Source organism: Lissotriton helveticus, chromosome 3_1, assembly GCF_964261635.1.
Source record: "Lissotriton helveticus chromosome 3_1, aLisHel1.1, whole genome shotgun sequence".
Lineage (NCBI taxonomy): Eukaryota > Metazoa > Chordata > Amphibia > Caudata > Salamandridae > Lissotriton > Lissotriton helveticus.
The window spans coordinates 1074425525-1074450512 of NC_136061.1; the positions used below are offsets into that span (position 1 = coordinate 1074425525).

General features: G+C 45.3%; 1 protein-coding gene across 1 annotated transcript in view; it reads left to right on the forward strand.

Moving 5' to 3' along the window:
• Positions 1-24988, forward strand: part of SLC38A11 (solute carrier family 38 member 11) — a 489938-nt gene that overhangs the window by 399911 nt on the left and 65039 nt on the right. Inside the window, exon 7 of the mRNA XM_078683357.1 lies at positions 20588-20700. Within this exon, the coding sequence (XP_078539483.1) occupies positions 20588-20700 (113 nt within the window). The remainder of the gene's footprint in view (positions 1-20587; positions 20701-24988) is intronic.

Sequence of the window (24988 nt, forward strand, 5' to 3'; positions counted from 1 at the left end):
CACGCTCACTCGTTCCCTAAGGATCCTCATACAAAATTACAAAAAATTACACATCACTCCTTTGCATACACACATCAGGTACTACACATAAAAATTGTACATCAGGGCCACAAATGGTAAAATGGCAGAATGGAGAAAAGTCATTAAAAGGTAGGAGGGGGGGCGAGGTGGATATCTTCCAGCTGCCCACACACATTTTGTGTTTATCCTTGTGTGAGATTGCCATTTTGCTACCTGATTTGCTCTTTGGACAGTAGTTCTATTTAAGGATCCCTTTTGAGGACCTGATTTATCTATTTGGGGCAGGGATTGTTTTTGCCCCTTGGTGTCTTTGATCCCCTGTTTACCTGCCCCTAATTAGCTCAGGGGTCCCCCTTCTTATATGTAAAAACGTACGTTACACCCAGGCATTCAAAATGTGGTCTATGTTTGATTATTAATAAGCATGGGCGGATTTTGCGGATTGGCAATCCGCGAACTTGCGTATTTACGGATTCGCAATCCGCGAAGATCCGCGAACTCTAGCGGATTTGCGGATTTTTCCGTTTTTTGTGTTGGCGCGTGTTCGCGCCGATTTTGGGACAAGTTCGCAATTGCGAACTTACTTTTCGGCTTGCAACGGCCGCGACTATGTTGTTTCTACGTCTGGTTTATCATCACAGGTTCACAGCACCCTCTGTTTCACCACTGCCACCCTCTGGGACACCCATGCCACCCTCTAGTACATCCTCACTGGCACCTATTAGGTTTATTTATCACTGTAGATTATGGTGGTTGAAAAAAGCAAGCACACCTGCCCTTCTTCAACTGCCATCAATTAATTTGTGTTTCATTAATGTGTCAGTAATTTTGAAAGTTCCAGTCTGGCTGGCACCTGCTTCCTTCCTTATCTGTAATTTGCTTTTTGTTGCAGTGAATTTTTTTTTTCACAGGACCTTTATGGTGCTATTCTATGAGCCTGCTGTTTGGGTCATAGCAGGGTCATAGAATAGTTGCAAACTCTGGAGGGGCCCATCAGGAAGCACTACCTTGAATGTTACTAATGTTAAGTTTGAACTTTTGCACCTGCTCATTGCTTTCAGTTTAGCTAAAATCGTTTTTTCTGCAATTTCGCGCGTTTTTTGGGGCGCGAATCCGTGCGAGATCGATTTCGGAAGCCGCGAATACGTGCGAATACAAAATTGTTTTTGTTGCGACGTGTATGTTCGCGTGATCTTGCGCGTGTTCGCGAGGCGCTTCTAGCTATACGTTTGCCAAGTTACCCTATCGGTCGTACACGGGCGCGGCCATCTTGTTGGCGTGACGTAATTCCGTTTCCGCCCGCTATGTGTAATCTCGCAAAGTGTGCTGCTCGCTAGTACAATTTCGCGCGTACTCGCAAGGAAAATCTCGCGCGAACTTACCCACGCGGTCGTGAACGGGCGCGGCCATCTTGTTTCTCATTCATTGCTATGGTTCTGGGCATGCTTTCTCTATCCTCTCTCAATCTCTGCCATCCTTTGCTTGTTTGAAGTTTTTTTGATCTAATTTTACTTATTATCTAACCCTCTATTTTTCTAGCTCTATATTTTTGTGTTTTCTGCAGCTTTTAGTTACTTTTAAACTACTTTTTTAAACTCTTTTCTTTTCTTCTTCACTATTCTATTTCTTCTTTATCATTTAAGTTTATTTCTGCCCAGACCATGGTAAAGGGAGCCGGGAAGCACCCTGAGAAGGGGAAGGGTCCCGCACCCCGTGCCCGGCTCCCGTGCGGGCGTTTAAGGGGGGAGCAAGTGGTCCCGAGGGAGATCTTCAGCGCGAAGGAAGTGGCGGCACTGATCTTCCACGTCCAGCGCCGCCTCCCCAAGACGATCCTGGGAGGCGGCAAGATCGCGACCGGCTATGGCATCCGGGAGCGCCGCCAGCGGTGGGAGAAGGTGTGCCGGGCCATGTACAAGATCTCTGGGGTCCGGCGCACATATAACCAGGCCACCCACCGCTGGACCGATGTCATGGACCGGGAGCGGGACTTGCTGGACGCGCTCGGCGTAGAGGTCCCCGGGCTTGGTGAGTAGTAGTAGTAGTACATTTACTACTCTGTTTTATCCTGCTCTGTTATTTGCAAATCTTTGTTCTTTACCAAGAGCAATAATGCTGCCGATTACATTGAGGTAAATTATATTTCAAAATCTTCTATGCATTTCATTTTCAGGTGCACTGCTCTCCTTCTCAGTAGCCTTGCTTGCTACTATGCTTCTTTGTTTTGTATGTTGTGTTCAGAAGCATTTCATTGGCCTGAGAAATTATGTATGAGTGTACTGTAAAGAAAAGAACTGCGTAATGCTAGACAGTAAGGGTCATATTTTCAATTACCGGCGCATCCCTGCAAAGTAGCAGGGATGCGGCAGTAATTGTGTGCCATGCCACCACCACCCATTGGCCCAAAACGTCACAGAAGCCTTACGCATCTGTGCCGTAAAGGCAGCGCATTGCTGGAGTTGCGTGCCAACGATGGCGCAGCTCCAGCAATGCTCTGGGGTACCCTATCTCCCCAATGCTGCATCAAGCCGTACGTCGGCTTCAAGCGCGCAGGGTTTGAGTCATGCATCATTGTCCTAAAAGTGACTGATTGACATCTTGTAGATTTCCCTCAGCCACTTTTAGGATTCGTTCCTGCGCAGGTACGCCCTCCCTTGCGCCGGAACGCCCCCTGATGGCGCAGGGCTTTACAACGTGATGCATCGCCCATATGCCCATATGTGGTTTTTTTTTTAATATATACGCCGCACCAACACCATGGCGAGTCTTTTGTTCTGCCGCTGCGTCAGAAAAGGCACGCAACAATGGAGGAAAATCAGCCGCAACTTCCGCAAGGGACTTATAAATCAGCCCCAACAGACTGAAGTCCAGTCCTTCCTTTAGACAGTCACATGGCTATCAGAAGAAATAGTGGCGGTGGTGGCGGGTGGATTGATAGTTTGAGTATTCACTGATCTGCAAGCAGGATGGACTTTGTCTGTCACGTGTTGCGCACTGCTGCCTGCAGTGCCAGGCCTAGGCAAACCTCTTTAGTAGTCTGTTTTTTGAGTTACATAGGAACTTTCTAAGTCAACGTTCCGCAAATCAGGCAATACGAATAACGTAGTATACCACATGAGATAGATCCCGTGGAATAGTTGTCTATCTATTTGCTATTTTTCCAAAATATGTTGTTATTGTTCTTTTCAAATGTTTGATTTGGTTGAAAAATCTCATCCATGTTTTCTGGTTTTTCTTTCTTTCATGTTGTACATCAGCTCCCCCCAAGGGCAAGAGGACACAGGAGGAGGGTGCTGAGGATGCAGGCCAGGATCGGGCAGGCGAGGGCTCCTTTGCTGGCCCCAGTAAGTTTACATTTTAATAAACAGTACCTATTTTTTCCTAGCGTTCCTCATTCGATTTTTTCTAAATCGTCTTTGATCTTCTTGTAGACTGGATATAAATTCTTATCCTGCCTCGAATATGAATCCCTGTGGTATTACTAGACTATTCTTATTAGTCTGTCTGTGTAGCTAACTAAGATTGGACATTTGGCAATTCCATTGGACTCCCATTATATTCAGCAATACCTCTATGCACTGTCTCCTTACTGACTAGATAGTGTGGCAGAGTCATTCAGCTCCCGAAGTCACCGATTATAGATCCCCAATGATCTCTAGATTATCGTACACAGGACAAGAGAGTAGTACGGAGTCACAGCACAGTCAAGAAGTGTCAGAGGCACTCATGCTTGCAAAAATTCCAAAACCTTTAGCTCATCCACTCTAGTCTAGAGGAACAAAAACCACAGAGTCTATTTAAGTGTAAAAGCTTTATTAAAAGTAAACACATTTATTAAAATCTACTTTGTCATAAAACTATTTAACTGTAAACGGAAAAGTGGTTAGTGCTGACGATTAATTGGACACATTTCTTGTGGTCGAGCCGAACTCTCACCTAGTTTGAACTTGATCCTGGTCGTGTTCTTAGGACTCAGGAGTCAAGCTTCTGTCTGTTAGGAGAAAAAGTGGTGCGTGTTAAAAATCAAAAGCAAGCATTCATCAGTTGTGCATAAAAGTGCAGCAAGACAACAGCCTTCCCTGGAAAATGGGACATTTTTACTATGGAGTAGACAGTCACAAATTATTACATTATATTCAGTTTTTTTAACATTTCTCCTAGACCAAATATTATATAGTAGTGAGTGGTGTATTCTAACATTCTTAAATGTACTTTGTAGGTGTAACATCTGGTGACGGGGCCAGCGCGGAGGTGGCTGTGTTGGACTTGGACTCGGAGGCCTCTGGGGAGGAGGCGGCGTTAGAAGAGCTGGTGGCCGTTCCTGTGGGGGATCAAACGGTGGTGGCGGAAACAGGTAAGCTATATATTCCTTACTTATTGAGATTGAAGACTGCATAGTGTGCTTTCTGCACGGGTGTATTACAATTACAAATCAACCAGGTAGTAGCCTCCTCGAAATGTACTTCGACTTAGCTGTGAAGTTTTTGGTGAGAAGAATCCCAATAAGTTCTTAGACGAACGTGATGGATGGGATGAACGAAAAGCGAAAGAAGGGTGTAAGTAAGTGGGACGCGAACTTGTATGATGGCTGGCAAAGAAGAACGATATGTGTTTGCTTGGACCCAGAGGTGGCTGGGAAGGAAAGAATATGGTATGGTGCATGGCTGGGTCAATGATGAAGCAAGGATGGGTGGAAGGACAGCAGCCTGGGTGGGTGAAACAGAAACTGTATGTGTGCGTATACTTTGACTGAATGGATGCCTGGAGCATGGTATTCTCTGACTCTTACATAGCACATGTGTATCTAGAGAGAGTAGATGGTCGCCAGGTGAAGTAAGTGTTACCTTGAAGAGCATGTACCACCGCACCCGCACGTCCGTCCCAGTGCAGGGAAGGCAAGGAAAAGAAATTGTAAATGTGTCCAATACTACCATGAATAGTAGCAGTACTTTGTATTGCGTTTGCATTCACAGCATATATCTGGTTATTACGGTGGACACTCCGCACCTCTCTTAATAACTTTAGTTTACTTGTAGTACGTCATTCATGTGTGGGTGTATCACTGTTCACTCAATATTAAGCAAAGCACCTAAAGTCATCTCATCTGTCATTAAATACGTCCCATGTGAAGTGATAGATAATCAAATTAGTTAGCTTCTTCAGTTTCCTTTTCTAGTACTCATTTGCACTGTAGGCTGAAAGGTAAATTAATTAAGCAGTAGCCCTTGTAACAGAGTATTCTCAGTGCCACCCGTAATAGAAAAGTAATAGCTTCACCACCTGCATGTACTGGACCGGTACAGTAACGCAAGTCTGTCTCCATCATCATGGTGTGCAACTTTTTTTCTCGGGTGCAACTTCACTGTGCTGTGTCCATGTCATTCTGCCGGCTTGCATAAGATAACGTACCCATTTCCCTAAACAAGAGAGAAGAAGAAGAATAAGACTGGTGTACTGTCATAGTCGACTGTAATGGAAGTCCATAGTGGTCGTAGAATTAGTTCATTAAACTACCACTACTGTTAGAGCAAGGATGCAGAAGTGGGAGGTTACATAGATACTGTCCTCAATAGTTATGTACTGTGCTTTCAATTTGCTACTTGTACTCTGTGACCCAACTTTCGGCTCAATCACTTTGTGTTATTAATAAGGAGCATTGGTTACAGACTATGTCTTTCTTTCTTCATATAGTTGCTCCTTCCAAATCAACAACAAGGAGGGAGCAGGCTAGATTGGCCCGGCAACGGAGGCTGGAGGCCACAGTCGCCGAGTATCGGCGGCTGGTGGCCCTGGAGGAGGAGGAGGACACGCAGTCGAGCGGGGCAACATCTTCGACTGTGACCACTGCATCCTCCTCCGTGACTAAGCCAGCGGGACCGAGCCGGGCTAAGAAAGCCGACCGCCACCGCCAAGCAACCAAAATACCAGCTGCCCCCCACAGGAGCTGCAAGGAATGCCAACGCCGCCTACGAGTCCGCATGTCCAACCTGGAGCAGGAGGTCCTGAGGTATAAGAACTTGGTTAAGGGCCTCCGCTCCGAGCTTGCCACCCTCCGCAAGGAGTATGATGCCCATGCCGCATCATGCACCAGCACCAGCACCCTCCAGTAGTGGAGTGTCCCTTGCCCTTTTTTTATAGACTTTTGGGTGGTGGGATTTGGGAGTTGGGATCGTTTTGGGACGTTTCAGAGACAATCGTTGGGGTTAGGGTGGGTGAGGGAGATTATTTTGTTAGGGCTAAATAAATATATTTTTCAACTTTATCTGACCATACCTGTTTTTTACTGCTTTTCAGTCTGGTGGGTGGGGGGCGGGGGTGTAACAGTAACTTTGTTTTCCTGAACAGTCGTAGGACTTTAGTAGTACAACCGTCAATCTCTTGTCTACTCCGAAATAATACTCCATTATACTACCTCCCACCAAACGCTTATCTTACCTGTAATTTGTGTTAGAAATTAGGGCTAGGCCCAGGGCTGGCTCCAGGTGAAATGGGGATTAACGTTGTCAATCCTGGGCGGGTGACATTTCCTCATTGCGGTGGTACTAGTGGTGTGACACAGTGGCAGTTGCATGCCTATGGAAAAAAAGAAAACGAAACCTTGTTTGTCCTCCTTACTGTAGCATTACAACGGTTACGGTACGATCGAGAAAATAGCAGGTGACAGTACACTAGAACAGTGCCATAATGTAGCCTAACAAATGGTAAAGTATTTGCTTGCAAGTATAACTAGTACTTGCGTTGAATTTATTTGACATTGGCTACTACTACTAGAAGATATAGTACTGAAGCTGAGTAAGTCTAGAAGATATCCTCGTATTCCTTCACCAGCCTGTTGCTGCTATCACCTTATCCTCCCCAGCAAGTGTGTGGAATTATTGATGTCATTTTAGTCAGACATCAAGCAAAACAACACAGCCCGGGGGAAGAGGGTTAGGGTTTGTAAAATGGATGGGAATGGGGGTTTCTTTTTGGGTAGGTTTTGTTGAGAGAAGAAAAAAAAAGCAGAGCATGGACAAACAATAATTGAAGATACAGAGTTTACAGACAATCTTTGGTTACAAACTAAAGGTAAGCACATGCAGTCACACTCATAGAATAAAAGACAACAATGGATACTGTATCTGTATTGCGTATGTTGTTGGAGTTGTCCTGTTGAAATTGGTAAGTAAGTTGCATGCAGCAAACAATTCCTCTTATTGGCGGCACTCCTCCATTCCAGCTGACGCTTCGTCCATCAATGTGGTGGTGACCACTGACAGAAGAGACACCCTGTCCACTGCCTGCCTGGCGGATGTTGACTGAAACCCGGCCTGTAATTATTGAACGGAAAACAGGAAGTGCTATTACAATACCACTGATAAATAAATAAAAGGTATGTACGCTGTGTGGTTCAAAAAGTGACACTTTGATTTCCCTAATAGACAGTACAATATTTTTGAAATTGCGTGCTCTGTCTGAGTCACCTTTTTAAGGATCAATAAGTATGGCCAAAATATTATAGCGGATCTTTCCCCTCAAGGTGGGTGTACTACTGTGTTTTAGAACAAAATTTGACCTTCCCAGCAATGCTCCCACCAAGACCCTTACTAAAGCCAGTCGCAAAAATGTAGAAGAACCCAATCATATCTCCAAAAACGATGCCTAGCAGAAAAATGGTTACAAAACGTACTTTGAAAGTAACAGTAGGCCCAAATACAGACCGTGGATTGTATTCAAACCACTTGCCTGCAAGCAAAAGTATCCATAGCCAGCATCGCTCCAACAGTGCTCTACAACAACAGAACCGCGTTGCAATAGAACCCCCCTAAACACATGCAATCCTGCTGCTAGGGCTAACCCTAACGAACCCTAACTTACAAAAAGTGCCAAAACTGGTGTTTCCTTATGGATTTTGTCCAACAAACTTCTAGCCGGTATTAGACCTTCCCAGGAATGCCCCAGGCAAGACCCGCCAACCCACCCGCAAAAAAACACCCGACACAACACCACCAAACAGCGAAAAAGCTAAATCTCATACTTACAATGTCTCTCGGCCTTCGGTCCAAACGCGGCGCTGTGCAGCTAGGTCGTCATCATCATCAATCATCATAACTCCTGTTTTCCACCACGGATTTCCTGAAAAGCAAATGCAATCAAGATTAGACTGTCGCAGCAGTGCTTCGACAGAGACCCCGGCCGCAACCCACCCACGAACAGCAGGAAGCCCCCCAAAACGCTACATTGAGCAAGATGTCTGAAGAAATGGCAAAAAAAAGGCTTTTCCTTAAGGATTTTGTCCAAAACACTTCTATCCGGCATTAGACCTTCCCAGGAATGCCCCAGCCAAGACCCGCCAACCCACCCGCAAAAAAACACGCGACAACACCCCCAAACAGCGAAAAAGCTAAATCTCATACTTACAATATCTCTCGGCCTTCGGTCCAAAGTAACGCGCTGTGCAGCTAGGTCATCATCAATCATCATAACTCCTGTTTTCCACCACGGATTTCCTGAAAAGCAAATGCAATCAAGATTAGACTGTCGCAGCAGTGCTTCGACAGAGACCCCGGCCGCAACCCACCCACGAACAGCAGGAAGCCCCCCAAAACGCTACATTGAGCAAGATGTCTGAAGAAATGGCAAAAAAAAGGCTGTTCCTTATGGATTTTGTCCAAAACACTTGTATCCGGTATTAGACCTTCCCAGGAATGCCCCAGGCAAGACCCGCCAACCCACCCGCAAAAAAACACCCGACACAACACCCCCAAACAGCGAAAAAGCTAAATCTCATACTTACAATGTCTCTCGGCCTTCGGTCCAAACGCGGCGCTGTGCAGCTAGGTCGTCATCATCATCAATCATCATAACTCCTGTTTTCCACCACGGATTTCCTGAAAAGCAAATGCAATCAAGATTAGACTGTCGCAGCAGTGCTTCGACAGAGACCCCGGCCGCAACCCACCCACGAACAGCAGGAAGCCCCCCAAAACGCTACATTGAGCAAGATGTCTGAAGAAATGGCAAAAAAAAGGCTGTTCCTTATGGATTTTGTCCAAAACACTTCTATCCGGTATTAGACCTTCCCAGGAATGCCCCAGGCAAGACCCGCCGGCGCCAACCCACCCGCAAAAAAACACCCGACAACACCCCCAAACAGCGAAAAAGCTAAATCTCATACTTACAATATCTCTCGGCCTTCGGTCCAAAGTAACGCGCTGTGCAGCTAGGTCATCATCAATCATCATAACTCCTGTTTTCCACCACGGATTTCCTGAAAAGCAAATGCAATCAAGATTAGACTGTCGCAGCAGTGCTTCGACAGACACCAAAAATTACACACAAACCCCCGGAACCCCGCCAAAGAGCACCTCAAAGGCAAGCAAGTCAGCAAAAACGGCAAGAAATTTCCACCTCATATTTGGTCCAAAACACTTTTGTCCATTATTAGAGCTTCACAGCAATGGGCCCAAAACCGTCAACTCACCCGCAAAGAAGTACAACACCCCCACAAGTGCTGAGTCTTTCTTCATTGTGCGTAATCCAGCACTCTGCTTGGAGGGAAATCGCAGTCTGGAGGAGGAGGATAGAGGAGCATGTTCTTCAGAACTTGTGAACCTGAGGAATGTAGACTGCGGCACCTTCAAATCAATAAGCAAACAAGTGAAGACAGTTCTGATGATGGTCTTGTTTTTGGGATTAGGTGATTAAAGTTTGAATTAAATTAACTGTGCAAAACAAAGAAAGAGAGACACAAAGCACACGAATAAAAGTGAATAAGGACGAAAAAGAAAGTTCTTGATTGATTGTCTCATTTTCAGGGCTCGGTGTCAGGGAATAAGAACAAGATTTCGTCATCATACTCTGCGAATTCAGGCTGGATGAGGTCAGTGGCACCGAACAGAGAAAAAATCCCCTCATCTACGTTGCTGTCCTCCTCGTCTTCATGCGGCGTGCTTTCTCGTACTTTGTAATCTGGTGGTATGAGGTGCTGATTCATCTTGATCATTGTCAGCCGCTCCACATTTTTGGGCGAGAGGCGGCTCCGTTTGGGAGTTACAATGCCACCAGCAGCACTGAAAACACGTTCAGAAGACACACTTGCGAGTGGGCAAGACAAATAGTTTATAGCCAGGTTGAAGAGCTGTGGCCACAATTGTTTTTTGCCATGCCAATACTGCAATGGCTCATCATTAAGGAAGACCTCTGTTGAGTCATTCAGATAGTCCTGCACCATCGACTCAAGGTCATCAACTGTTCCTCCACTTTGCTTACTTTTTGCTGTGCCTGTGACATTTTTTCGAGAACCATACCCCATCAAACTTAGCCAATCCTCCTCCCCAGCCACTGTTAGTGTTGTCATTGTGTGTGGTGCAGATGATCCAGTTGCCGGTGTCTTTAACGGCTGAGAGGTCACTTGTGCCCCAGCCACAGGTGCAGAAGTGGATTCTTGTGACTGCGGATGGCCTGCTGATGCTGATGCTGATGTACTGGCTTCTCCTTCAATAACCTGCCGTTCTTTTTCAAACCTCTTGGCTGACCAGGCTAACCAATGTTTGTACTTTTGAACATCTGCATCAGCGAAAGGAAAGAATGCGTTGTCTGCCAGCGCCTTTTTGTAGCGTGGATCCAGAATAGTAGCACAAATGTAATGCTGATCTGAGTTGATGTTTTGAAGACGTTCATCACCACGTAGGCGATGTAATAATTTCTCAGACAAAATGAAATGTTTTTTTTTTTTTCATCTTTTGCAAACTCAGAAGAAACCGCCATCAGTTGGTGCTCCAGTATGCACAACAATGGGATAGCTTTTCCCAAATTACAGTCCTCCTGGCTGACTGCACGCGTGAAGAACTCAAAAGGACGAAGCATGTCTGTCAGGCTTTTAACTATGTCCCATTGCGCCTTACTCATCCGCAGGTCCTCCTTCTGAGATGTAGCCTCTGTCAAGAAATAGTGATCGAGTACCGTATACTGCTCATGCAGACGCTCAAGCATGTAGAAGGTTGAGTTCCAACGTGTTGCCACCTCCTGGATGAGTGCTTTCACTGGCATTCCACGTTGAAGTAGCAGTCTCCGCAGATGCTTCCGGGCCTTAAAAGAATGGCTGAAATGGTTGCACATTTTGCGGCAGGTGGCCATTACCTCGAACGCTGGACTCTCTTTATCACTCAAGAATTTTTGAACTACCAGGTTGATACAGTGCGCCAAACACGGCACTCTAACATGGTCACCAAGGAACATGGCCTTAACTACATTGGCGCCATTATCCGTGGAAACATAACCAATCTTGCGTTTTAGGGGGGATAGCATTGTCAAGACCTTTTTGTCAAACTCTTCCAAAAGGTTTTCTGCTGTGTGACTTTTCTCCAAGCCAAACATGGCTAGTGTTGCATGTTTCCGAGCAGCTTTGAAAACTTGGTCCGGGTCAACACCTGCGTTTAGCTTTGCTATAACACCTGAAAAAGAGACCCAGTGTGCAGTGATGCACATGTAATCATCGCCTGGGCCACTGGTCCACATGTCTGTTGTCAGATGTATTGTGTGAACAGCACTCTTCTGCAAAGCTGCCCCAATCGCCTGCAGCACATCTTCATGTAGTGCTGGAACCGCAACTCTGGCAAAATAGAACCGGCTCGGAACCTTCCATTTAGGGCAGAGCGTTGCAACTAATTCAAGAAAACCTACCGCTTCTACAAAAGAAAAAGGTAGAAGGTCCACAGCTAGCATTTTAGCCAGCTTAGTGTTATACAGACGCGTCAGTGGGTGGTTGCGTTCATATGGCACGTCTGAAGTAAGCATTGTTCTAATGTTGGCCTGGACCAAGCATTTACGGGCTGATAATGACTTCGTTGACCCAATTTTGCTCGCTGGTGAACTTTTGTGCGTTGGTGTCTCACTCGCTCCAACACTCTTAGTGTGCCTCACATTAGGTGTGCTGCTGACAGGGGTACTGGGTGTAAGGGAAGTGTTTGACACGTCTTCTTCCTGCTCGTCAACATCAGATGAAACATCAACGTTTCCTTGATTTTGGCCTTTCTTGATCGCAGCTAGGTGCGCAAACCATTTGACAGCGTGCTTTCTCTCAAGATGACCACTCTGGCCGCCGGTACCATAGTTGGTACCTGACTTACCACGACTAACTGCAAGCTTACAAAGGGTACAAATGGCAAACTTTGGATTTTTGGGACAAACAGTAAAGAAGTCCCAAACTGGGGACTTGAAGTGTCCGTGGGACCTGGAGGAGGCGGCGATACTGGTGGTGGTGGTCATGAAGCTAATGCCAGATGAAGTGGAGGATCTGGATTGCCCAACTTTTGTACGTTTTCCACTTTCACCGCCACTAATTAAGGTCAAGGTTGACGCAGGTCTCTTCTTGCCAGAAAGAAATATGGAAGCGGGACGAGTTGGTGTACTACTTAACTCCAATGATTGTGGTGTTTCCACTGCCTCCTCATCGACAACATCATCATCATCATCATCACGCGCAGCAGCTCTTCGGGCTAGGGTCAAAATGTCTGTTTGCTGCATGCCCGCTGGGGCTGCAGTGACCTTTATGATGACTGGGTCGTCGTTGGCAGAGTCTTCATCAGCAGCAGTATCCGCCACTTCTTGTTGAGCCTCATCACACTCCATAAGTCTGAGACTTTGGACGAGCTTCCTTTTACGCTTAAGTACCTTTGTTGGATCATGGTGTGCCTCACTCTCAGACGGCTGTGGTGCTGGTTCCCAAGTTTGATCCGTATCATCAGAAGGAGGTGTGCTTGAAGAGGATGTAGACACCACCCTTGATCTCTTCCTTGCTAGGGTTGTGGAAGACAATGAAGGATCAGCAGGAGGAGTGGCTTCCTCAAATGATACCTCGCCTTGATTGTCGATTTCCTGATGTGCCCCTACTTCGGGAGGAACAACTATTGTGGGCACTTGTGACCCTCCATGCACCTCTGCTTGCGCATCTCCTTGCGCTGCCTCTCCTTCCACATGTACTTGGGCTTGTACTTGCACATGTGATTGTTGTTGCGGCTGTGGTTGTTCAACACTCGTCAGATGAGCTACAACAACCTGTGTTGATTGAGGGACATTGCTGCTGCTTTCTTGCGATGAGCCAACATCACTGGTCGATGGTGATTGAAGAACTATACTGGCTGCCTCTGCAGCACTCAAGGGCTTGGACTTAAGTTGGCGTGGTGGTGGTGGTGGCACTGAGCCCAATGGAGCGGGGGGGGTGCTGCCAGCTTGGTCCCCAGCAGATCCCGCTGCTGCTGCTGCAGGCATACTTTTTTATTTACTCCCAAAAAAAGGGGCGGGCGGCACACCAGTCTCCTTGGTAACTTGCTTCTTCTGCTCCTTACTGGCACCTTTCTTGCTAGAGGAGCTACGGGTTACTTTTTTTGGGGCCATCCTCTTCAGAGCAGGTCAGCAGGCAGCAGTTGCACGAGTTGCAGAGGGTTCTGTGTCCAGACGTGACGTCGCGTGACGTTATGCTGCACACACCGCTGCAGGACTTCTTCCTGGCACTGGTGGTTCTCTTGAGTCTTCTTGTGCACCTAAAAGCAATGGAAGACAGAGGAACATCAGTTCAGTTATACACCCCAAAAATTCGACAAAACACAGAAAAATGAGCACAATCCCATGCCATCCTTGATGTTTACATTGAAGACACCCCACAGAAAGACTACGGACATGCAAGTATGCAACACTCACTACCCCTGGGCATAATGGATGAAAAGTAGGCAAAAGAAGTGCAGGCCTCAGACACTGCCTCTCCTCAAAATGGCCCCTTACACCCCAGGCACATGTTGCCTGTACCAGCCAGCACTCAAGATGGCCACCACCACCACCCACATGGCCAGTCCACATCAACAGTACACCCCCAAAAAACAGAAAAACAGCCAGAAATCACCACAATCCAACGCCATCCATGATGTTTACATTAAAGAGAGTGAGACCACACCACAGGCACACTCAGTCCATGCACCACCCACCACCCCTGGGCAAAAGGCCACACCAGCAGCCCCCCAAAAACGACAAAAAACAATAAAATAAGCCCAATCCCAGCCCATCCATGGCCTCAATTATGTTTAAATTCAAGAAGACACCCCACAGAAAGACTAGGCCCATGCAACACTCACCACCCCTGGGCAAAGGGCCCCACCAGCAGGCCCAAAAAAACGACAAAAAACAATAAAATCAGCACAATCCCAGCCCATCCATGGCCTCAATGGTGTTTAAATTCAAGAAGACACCCCTCAGAAACACTAGGCCCATGCAACACTCACTACCCCTGGGCATAATGGATGAAAAGTAGGCAAAATAAGTGCAGGCCTCAGACACTGCCTCTCCTCAAAATGGCCCCTTACACCCCAGGCACATGTTGCCTGTACCAGCCAGCACTCAAGATGGCCACCACCACCACCCACATGGCCAGTCCACATCAACAGTACACCCCCAAAAAACATAAAAACAGCCAGAAATCACCACAATCCAACGCCATCCATGATGTTTACATTAAAGAGAGTGAGACCACACCACAGGCACACTCAGTCCATGCACCACCCACCACCCCTGGGCAAAAGGCCACACCAGCAGCCCCCCAAAAACGACAAAAAACAATAAAATAAGCCCAATCCCAGCCCATCCATGGCCTCAATTATGTTTAAATTCAAGAAGACACCCCACAGAAAGACTAGGCCCATGCAACACTCACCACCCCTGGGCAAAGGGCCCCACCAGCAGGCCCAAAAAAACGACAAAAAACAATAAAATCAGCACAATCCCAGCCCATCCATGGCCTCAATGGTGTTTAAATTCAAGAAGACACCCCTCAGAAACACTAGGCCCATGCAACACTCACTACCCCTGGGCATAATGGATGAAAAGTAGGCAAAATAAGTGCAGGCCTCAGACACTGCCTCTCCTCAAAATGGCCCCTTACACCCCAGGCACATGTTGCCTGTACCAGCCAGCACTCAAGATGGCCACCACCACCACCCACATGGCCAGTCCACATCAACAGTACACCCCCAAAAAACAGAAAAACAGCCAGAAATCACCACAATCCAACGCCATCCATGATGTTTACATTAAAGAGAGTGAGACCACACCACAGGCACACTCAGTCCATGCACCACCCACCACCCCTGGGCAAAAGGCCACACCAGCAGCCCCCCAAAAACGACAAAAAACAATAAAATAAGCCCAATCCCAGCCCATCCATGGCCTCAATTATGTTTAAATTCAAGAAGACACCCCACAGAAAGACTAGGCCCATGCAACACTCACCACCCCTGGGCAAAGGGCCCCACCAGCAGGCCCACAAAAACGACAAAAAACAATAAAATCAGCACAATCCCAGCCCATCCATGGCCTCAATGGTGTTTAAATTCAAGAAGACACCCCTCAGAAACACTAGGCCCATGCAACACTCACTACCCCTGGGCATAATGGATGAAAAGTAGGCAAAATAAGTGCAGGCCTCAGACACTGCCTCTCCTCAAAATGGCCCCTTACACCCCAGGCACATGTTGCCTGTACCAGCCAGCACTCAAGATGGCCACCACCACCACCCACATGACCAGTCCACATCAACAGTACACCCCCAAAAAACAGAAAAACAGCCAGAAATCACCACAATCCAATGCCATCCATGATGTTTACATTAAAGAGAGTGAGACCACACCACAGGCACACTCAGTCCATGCACCACCACCCCTGGGCAAAAGGCCACACCAGCAGCCCCCCAAAAACGACAAAAAACAATAAAATAAGCACAATCCCAGCCCATCCATGGCCTCTATTATGTTTAAATTCAAGAAGACACCCCACAGAAAGACTAGGCCCATGCAACACTCACCACCCCTGGGCAAAGGGCCCCACCAGCAGGCCCAAAAAAACGACAAAAAACAATAAAATCAGCACAATCCCAGCCCATCCATGGCCTCAATGGTGTTTAAATTCAAGAAGACACCCCTCAAAAACACACTAGGCCCATGCAACACTCACTACCCCTGGGCATAATGGATGAAAAGTAGGCAAAATAAGTGCAGGCCTCAGACACTGCCTCTCCTCAAAATGGCCCCTTACACCCCAAGCACATGTTGCCTGTAGCAGCCAGCACTCAAGATGGCCACCACCACCACCCACATGGCCAGTCCACATCAACAGTACACCCCCAAAAAACAGAAAAACAGCCAGAAATCACCACAATCCAATGCCATCCATGATGTTTACATTAAAGAGAGTGAGACCACACCACAGGCACACTCAGTCCATGCACCACCCACCACCCCTGGGCAAAAGGCCACACCAGCAGCCCCCCAAAAACGACAAAAAACAATAAAATAAGCACAATCCCAGCCCATCCATGGCCTCAATTATGTTTAAATTTAAGAAGACACCCCACAGAAAGACTAGGCCCATGCAACACTCACCACCCCTGGGCAAAGGGCCCCACCAGCAGTCCCAAAAAAAAGACAAAAATCAGCACAATCCCAGCCCATCCATGGCCTAAATGGTGTTTAAATTCAACAAAACAGTTGTATCATGCACCCCTAACCAACCCTGGTCCTACTGGATACTGTGGCTACCCACAATATAATTTATTTAATGTTCTGAAAAAGTTCCAAAATTTTACTTGCAGCAACTGTAATGCCCCAAACAAACTTACTTGTGAAAGTTGATTTCTAATCCAAAAGTGATCCAAAGACAGTCAAAAAGGCCTCAAATCCAAATATCCAGCAGCACCCACAAAAAGTAATCCTTCCAGCTCCAGATCCAAATGAAAGTGACCAGGAGATGGACAAAGCACTGGGAGGAGCCTGCTGGACAGGAACAGGAAGTTGGAGACTGTGGGGCACTTCCTTCCTCCCCCCCCCCAAAATGGACTCCTTGCAAAAAAAAAGGCCATGCAAATGTCAACCTGAGGAGTGATTCTGATAAAAATCATAATTTTCTGAAGGTTTATCCTGTTTGCTGGTGATTTTCTTGTGCGAAATTGCAAAATCTCTATTTCGCAAGTGCGAGATTGTTCCTTTCCGCCGCAACTACGTGTTCGCAATTGCGAACTCTCGCGAGGTGTGCTGTGCAAGGTGGCAAGCCGCGAGTACGTATTCGCGGGCGACAAACTCCCGCGGGAACAAGCAGCAAGATCTAAAATGGCGCGTCACTCGCAAAGAAAAACAACTCGGCAAACGCTAAAATGACGGAAAGTGAACGCCGTGCACCACGCAGCGCGCCGCAACCAAGCAAAAAATCCGCCGCGAGCGGATTCACGGATTTTCGACAAATTCGCGAGCGTTCGCGGATTGCGGATTTGCCGAAAATCCGAAAAATCCGCGAGCGGAGCGGATTTTACGCCCATGCTTAATTATTAATCTAGAAGGACAGAATCAGTTTCAAACATTGCTAGAAAAAAAACTGGTATCTTTCAAGAACCCTCTTATAGCTGCTTCACCAGTCTTCCCACCCAAAAGCCTTTGCCATGAGTTAAAGCAGTTTTCATCAAAAAAACGAAAATTGGTCATTGAGAAGCTCATCTAAGAAGGCTCTGCATTGTACCAGGCCACTGATAATCCTCAATCTGGACTCATAGTTATTTGGAATGCGTTGGAAATGGCAAATAAAAAATAAGGTTTAACTATTACTGCCTTATCTTTGTTTAATTCACTCTTATTTACATTTTACAGACAAACGTTGAGTGCTTTACACAAAACGACAAAGGAAGTAAAAAGGGATACATACTATAAGGGAGATAGGGTGTGCCAAAGGGGAATGGAGGAAAGAGCAATAGATGTTGTAGCTTTACGGCGAGATGAGAGGTCGCATGTCCTGGAGAAAAATAGTGATGAGCATGTGTTTCATGTTCACTTATATGTGATAAGCATGTGGAAAGTTTTATGTGAAAATATACATTGTGCCATATCAAAATTAATGGATACGCAAAATGGAGCATGCAGTGCCTCCTTCCTGTCTCTGTTCATTTATTGTTGGCCAGCTACATCCCAGCTGATCAAAAAATACGCGGAATCCTATCAGACTCTCTGATTTTTAGATAGGAAATAGGAACAATGTCATAAGTCTTCCACTCTGATATTCACACATACACGGTATGCCTTCAACAAAGATCAATTCCAAGATGACAAATATAATCCCAAATCATGTAACGTGGGAAAAATCATTCAAACCTTTAGCAGTCTCAGAAACTAGTTAAGCCCTCTCACTATAAATTCCACAACCATATCCTACGCCTCTTTCACAAACCCTCCACCTTAGGACAGGCGTTGGATACACATACAGCAGAAGTAAATGTAGGCTAAGCAGTGTCATTTTAAGGATTATTGGGGCCCTGGTCAAGACATAGTTCAGGGCCACCTGTTCAAATACATCTCTACATTTTATTGTCCAATTTTCTAACTTAAGCCATGCTTGATGCCAAATGAATCTTCAGAAATATGGTCACACAAAACAGTTGAAATATGTCTTTCAGAGGCATCAAAAATCCTTAAGATGACATTGGGCAAAGAAAAAGGTAGCTGTAGGCAGAGAGCAGGAATCAGGTCAAGATAAATAAATACACAGAGGCAAGATGCAGAGAAAGAAAGTTCATCCTTCCAGGGGGCATCTTGGATGGTGCCCACTTTACCCATGCGTTAACGTTTCTCAGACCTTGGTATGATAGGTATGGTAGGTTATGTAAAGTATATATGGAAGTGTAGGCAATCTAGGTAGGTTTCATTTGGTAGGTATGCATGGCAGGTGGATGTGGCATACTAGGTATTGTAGGTACATATGATAGATAAGTAGGTATGGTCACCATGGTCTGTAAGTTTGATAGGTATGTTAGGGTAGGGTAGGTATGGTAGGTATGATACGTTAGGTATGGGAGGCAGTTATGGTAGGTACAGAAGGTATTGTAAACTAGTTATTGTAGGTTTGGTAAAGTAGGTTGTGTTTGGCAAGCATGGTAGATTTGGTAGGGATGAAAGGTAGGTAAAATAGGCTTGGGATGGAATGTGGATATGGCAGTTATGCTCAGTATGATAGGTGAGTATGGTAGGTAGATACGGTATTTGACATCTAGCTAAGGTAGGTTAGGTTTGGTAGATACACTTGATAGGTAATGTTGGTTAGAGAAGGTAAGTTAGGTGTGGTATGGTAGATGACATGTGGAAGGACATAATGACATATATATATTTTCACTATTTAATCTTTTTGTAGACTTCTGGCTTACAATCATATCATTGTTAATAAAAAATACAAATGTTTAATAAAGCACACATTTTTGCTTATAGATGAGTGTTTTATGTGCACATATGTGTGCTTCCTTAATAACAATAATAATAATAATAATGATAATAAATGACAATGATAATTTGATATACAGTGGGACCCTTTGCTGCACAGATTGCTCTATCCGAGTAGTGCCATGTCCTCAAAGAAGAGTGTTATGATATTGAGACAAAATAACATGCTTGGATTTTTGTACGTGGTGAACGTAAAAGACACACACAGCAAAATATTGAAAAAAAAGACAATTTCACAAATGGCTAGCACAGTTGTTGCTCCTTAAGAAAGACTGCATGTATGCATATCTTTACTTTGTGAGCAAAACAGCTGTAAATCCAACACATTACCATGACTACAAACTAAAATAAATAGAAACGCAAAGTGATTATTGAATGGCTCAGGTATTTCATTTTAGGACTGGCTTAGGCATCCAAAATGTAGGCTTTGTTGTCACAAATGAGGATTTAAACTGTTGTTTTACCAGCAAATGAAGCACATCAAAAACATTATGTTGTATCTGTAGTTTAAGAAAAGGACTGCTTGTCATAATGATCTTCAAAATGTCTTGACAGACAACCCATTGAAGCAGTGGCAAACCGTGAGACACACATAAAAGCCAAAGGCTGGAAAAGGCTGAGCTTATTCTCTGTATATATTTCTTTGTACTTCTTTTTCATCGGTTTATGTTAAGAATCTCACAACAGACAGCTAAGGTTGCTAGTAGTGAGACCTAAAAAGGACTTCATTGTTTCATTACTACAGTGAGTTCCCTTCTATAGAAGAAGACTGGACTTCCAACTGGACACTCCTCCCTGTAACGTCCAGCTCTTTTGACCACTATAATATGAAATGGCTGTACGTTGGTGCATGGGCAAAACTCCCTGCATCATGAACAGCAGTTACAATAGACCAGTGAATGCCGAATATGATGGGGTCAATATGTGGATAAACATTGCAACAAGCAATGTCTGTGTGGGGAGGCTGACCTTTTTCCCCCTTCTCTGCACAGACCGGATACGTTAACCTTAATCTACACAGAGCTGCTAATAATAAGATTATAAAAATATTACTGCACAAATAATACTTATCAGTGTCTTCATGTTTAATGAAGTAGCAGTACTATATGCTTGTGCAAAATTATATATATATATATACTATATATATATACTATGCCTCGTTACATCTGGTGAATTGGAAGTATTCCAATGTTGAGAAGTATTGTTGATGCAATAAGAAGCAGAATCTATCTACTATTCATATACATTATTTAGTTCCCGAAGCCAATGAACATTTTATAATTTGTTTGTAGGCAACATATTTGAGAATTATTGCAGAGATGACGACCTTGCAACATTTGGGAGGTTTTGCTATGGATTTACTATGATTTTAGCATTTCCATTTGAATGCTTTGTAACACGCGAGGTAAGTGGGATATAATTCAAATAATTGTAATAAAAATGTTAAAGAGGCAATGTGTAATGTTTAAATGTTTAAATGTTTTCATTCACTTATAAGAAATATTGAACACAGAGAAAACATGGATAAAATGTTAAAACTTACTTGTATGTCCTGTTATTGTTTTCATAATAAATATGCAAATTAAATAACGTGTATACATCAAATACAAACAAAATATTATCAGAAATGTTGAACTGATTTAACTCCTTGTATCAAATATCAAAGACCCATTCTAGCACATAATTATTGAGCCACATGATTTTTCTAGCTATTCAAAAAGGCTTCCTACTTGCTTACACATTGCTCAACAAGAATGTTGCTTTACAGAGCCTTGACAAATATATTTTCAGAAAAAACATACAGCAGTGGTAGATGGGTGATGCACAAGTGTCTGAGTTACAACACTCTAATTAAATATTTAGACAAACCAGTGTTGGAAAGTAGGGAGATCGCTCCTGATCTGGAATCTGGTCAACCCAGACAAATATGCAGATTTTGTCCCAGTGTTATTTGATGACACCGGGACACAATTCAACAGCGCCAGTACGTTATCTGCATTCCTTTAGGTGCACCAACCTTCAGGCAGTGAGAGGGATTTCACATTTTGTCTTCCAGCCTGGCACAAACAAATTCCTGATTTTTTTTTTCCACCAACGGACAATCCAAAACACAAAGGCCTGATTTAATGGGCTATCAGCCCTCCTGTTGTTCAAGTAGTATCCTGGTTGGGAGCCATCTGGAGCCCAATACCTACATGCCAATGGAAGGAAACAAAGACACACAGCTTCTTATCACTTCACAAATAAATTAGCAAAACTATGACATGGAAGTAGTTTTTTGACTTTATACACCCCCCCCCCTCATTTATGAGATGTGCTTCCAATGTAAGAATGCAGAATTCATCTGTTTGTATGAGTAATTACTCTAATAATGATTTAAACAGTACCTACCAATTAATTTTCTATTTAGTTCTTTTATTGCGCTGCTCGTCCCAGTGTAGGGTGTCAGACCACTTTACATCACACACAGAGACACAATAAATCATACAAGTGTGCAAATCAACGTACAAGGAAATTTTACTTAAGACAATGAGAGTTACAAGGTATAAGAATCACATATCGTCCATTCTTGTAGAAATAATATCTTAAGAGTGAACAATCAGGAGAAATTCAAAGTCAGTATCTAAAATGTAATGCAGTGATTAGAGTTGTTTGTACTAACAAGGTTTTATTAACTTCCACAGGAGCCCTTAATTGCAATCCTAAAATAGCAACAGATTGAGAAAAAAAACAATAAGGATCTAAACCCATGACATATATTTGCACACAGCCAATCAATTGCAGTAAACAGATCACTGTGCTATATTAGAAGGATTGCAACTTGGGAACAAGGAAGTAACAAAATGAATTCAGTGTCAACGGCAGTAACACACTTACCTATCTACATAAACTACAAGTCTCTGATCTGATCTGCATGTTACCCCATGTTCTTTCGAGCAGGCACATTAACCCTCTATGATACTTTATGAGTCAAAACTATTATTGGACAAAACACAGAACTCTCCAAGAAATGCATTAACCACCAGAACTACATTACTGCTATTATAATCTCCTCAGAAGGGCTGGGAACACAAAGATCACTGCAACAGGTGTCTTAACGCTGTAAAATATTTCAAAATGCAGCCTCTTTGTAATCAATTAAATAAGGTTGAACAGATTTGTGTCACATTTGTCCAAATTGCCAATTTCATTGCTACAGATTTAAGACTTGCAAAAAAATATACATTGACCGTCAGACACACTCTTCAAGCTCCATCCCTTGTGACTCCACCCCCTTTCCTCTGCACACATAATGGGTTCCTAGAGTACATTTTGACTAATTCCCGCACTGTACACAATGAGACAATTAAAAGGATATATTAATAAAACCCTGCACTTTCTGTTCATTATTTTTGTTAGTTCACCATTATATCATGTATAATAGGTGCTGGAAAAGGAAAATGTTTAGAATCATGGCCGGCTGAGTCAAGAGGGGCAGAGTCATAAGGAGTAAAGTCAAAGGCTGTGATCTAAGCGTATATGCATCTACACCTCAAACAGTGGCGTAGCTAAGGGGGGGGTGGCGGTCCGCCCCAGGCGGCACTATTTTGGGGTGGCGCGGTAGCTGTGCCACACACGTGTTTTAAGTGCAAGCGCAAATGCTTGCGAATGCTGCTGCACGCACGTTTCCAGGCCAGCCTGGAGTCTCCTAGAGAGTCGAGGCACGCTGCTTCCAGCAGGCTTGGGGGTTGGGGGAAACTACTCGCAGGCAGCTCTAGTTGCTACTGTAACAATTTGACCGCCAATCATTAATAGGCCCCGGGACATCCTGCCGCCCGCGGTGCATGCAGAGGTAGAGTTAGTTGCAGTTCGTTGTCTGCTAAGCCTGATGCTAGCAATCACTGTCTGGGGTTGGTCTGGAGCCGTCCTCTAGTCAGTACACTGTACAGTACTGCAGCACCGACCGTCTCAAACTAGTGAAGTCAGGCAGCTCAGCATAGTTGTTCTGTGCACGGTGCACACCTCGACGCCGGGCCTGGCCCCTGCCTGTCCCTGGGCCCTGTGCTGCTGGGCAGGATAAGGCTTGCTGAGTTCCTTGCGCGCTCAGCGCCCCTGCCTGCGGCTGCCTACCTGCCCAACGACGACGTAGAGGAGAAGAGATTGGTGTTGTCGGTGAGTGCCACTCCCAGCGCAGCCCGCTCCCTCTGAGTGCCCCCGCCCACCCAGTCTCACACTAAAGTCACTCTCACTCACACGGTGACATTACTCGACTCGAGAGTTCATCATAGGCTCGTATATTTATTACAACTAATTTAGGTCCTAAAATATTTGAAAACAAATCATTGTCCTTTGGTGGAAAAGGGAGGGGGGTGTAGATATTCATCAAGTGGCTTAAATGCACAATGTGTAATTCAAATCACAACTTTACCACTGGACCAAAATGATCCTACACAAATCACTTTACTACGCTGTTGCTCATTTGTGAGTATCAAATCTGAGACCACTTTGAAGGGCTTCAGTTCTGGGTGTGTGCTATTCAACATCCCTTCTTACTGTGGTTTACCAAACAATTATGGCGGCGCACATGCATCATAGGGGGCATCTATAGAGTTCACTTTACAAACTGTCTGAGCCCTCCTGGGTCATTCATGACAGTGCTGCCAGGGCATTGGGTGGGTGGCGCGGCGGGGGGCTTAATATTTAAATTCTGTCACTTTAAGCATATGCCAATCCGTTGATGCAAAATAATGTATTGACGTGACACATACACAGGTTCAAGAAATAACTTCTCTTTAGTCTGAAAGAGCCCTCGCCATACCTGTACATGACAAGGCTGCGCACCTCGTCCTCGACGCCGGGCCTGGCACCTGCCTGCAGCCTGCCTACCACCTGTGCATAAGGCGTCTTGAGTTGCACCGCATGCTCAGCAGTGCCCAATGACTAGAGCTTGGTTGGTGAGTGTGTTTCCTGCGGCCTCAGCCAGGCCGCAGCCCGCTCCCTCTCAGTGCCCCCCCAGTCTCACTCACACCTGTGATGTGAGGGTCATCATCAGGGTCAGAGAGTGGAGACTAGGAGACTCCTCCACACTTGAGAGTGACTAGTGTGCAGTGTTGTCTGTTGTGCACTACTGACAGGCAGTCTGAGTGCCTGTCTACTGCTGACTGTCCCAGGCGCACAAGTTCCATTGGGCTCAAAGGGCTTCAGCCCCCGTAGTGTGTGGCAGCCCAGGCTGCGACAGCTTTCTGGGCACAGACAGCTGCACCCGAGTACTTCACAGGTCTTTAAAAGACCATTGCTTGTTAATGAGGTTTTGTTGGTTTTTACCCCTTCTTAGAGCCCCTGCATCTCCACTCTGCCTATTGCTTGAAGAATTAAAAAAATGTCTTAGCCCCGCCCCCCTCCTGAAATTTGGCTCTAGTTGTGCCTCTGCTACTATCTGGCACTGGTTGGTTAATCTTCTCACGCACACGTTCACTGGGCTGCCTGGCCTGGGCTGGCAGGCCTGTGTCACTCTGTGTGCACTTACTGCACTGTCTGTTGCCACAAGTTGATTTGCGGCCCCGGCCCCAGCATTCAATCCTGTGACTGTCCTTGAGTTAGTAGCTGCCTTCTTCAACTTCAGGACGATGCCACACGTGAACCAGGATGGTTCGTTGACTGACTGTATCCTGTCCTAATCTAAGTAAGTGACATTTAATTTGTACCTCTCCCTC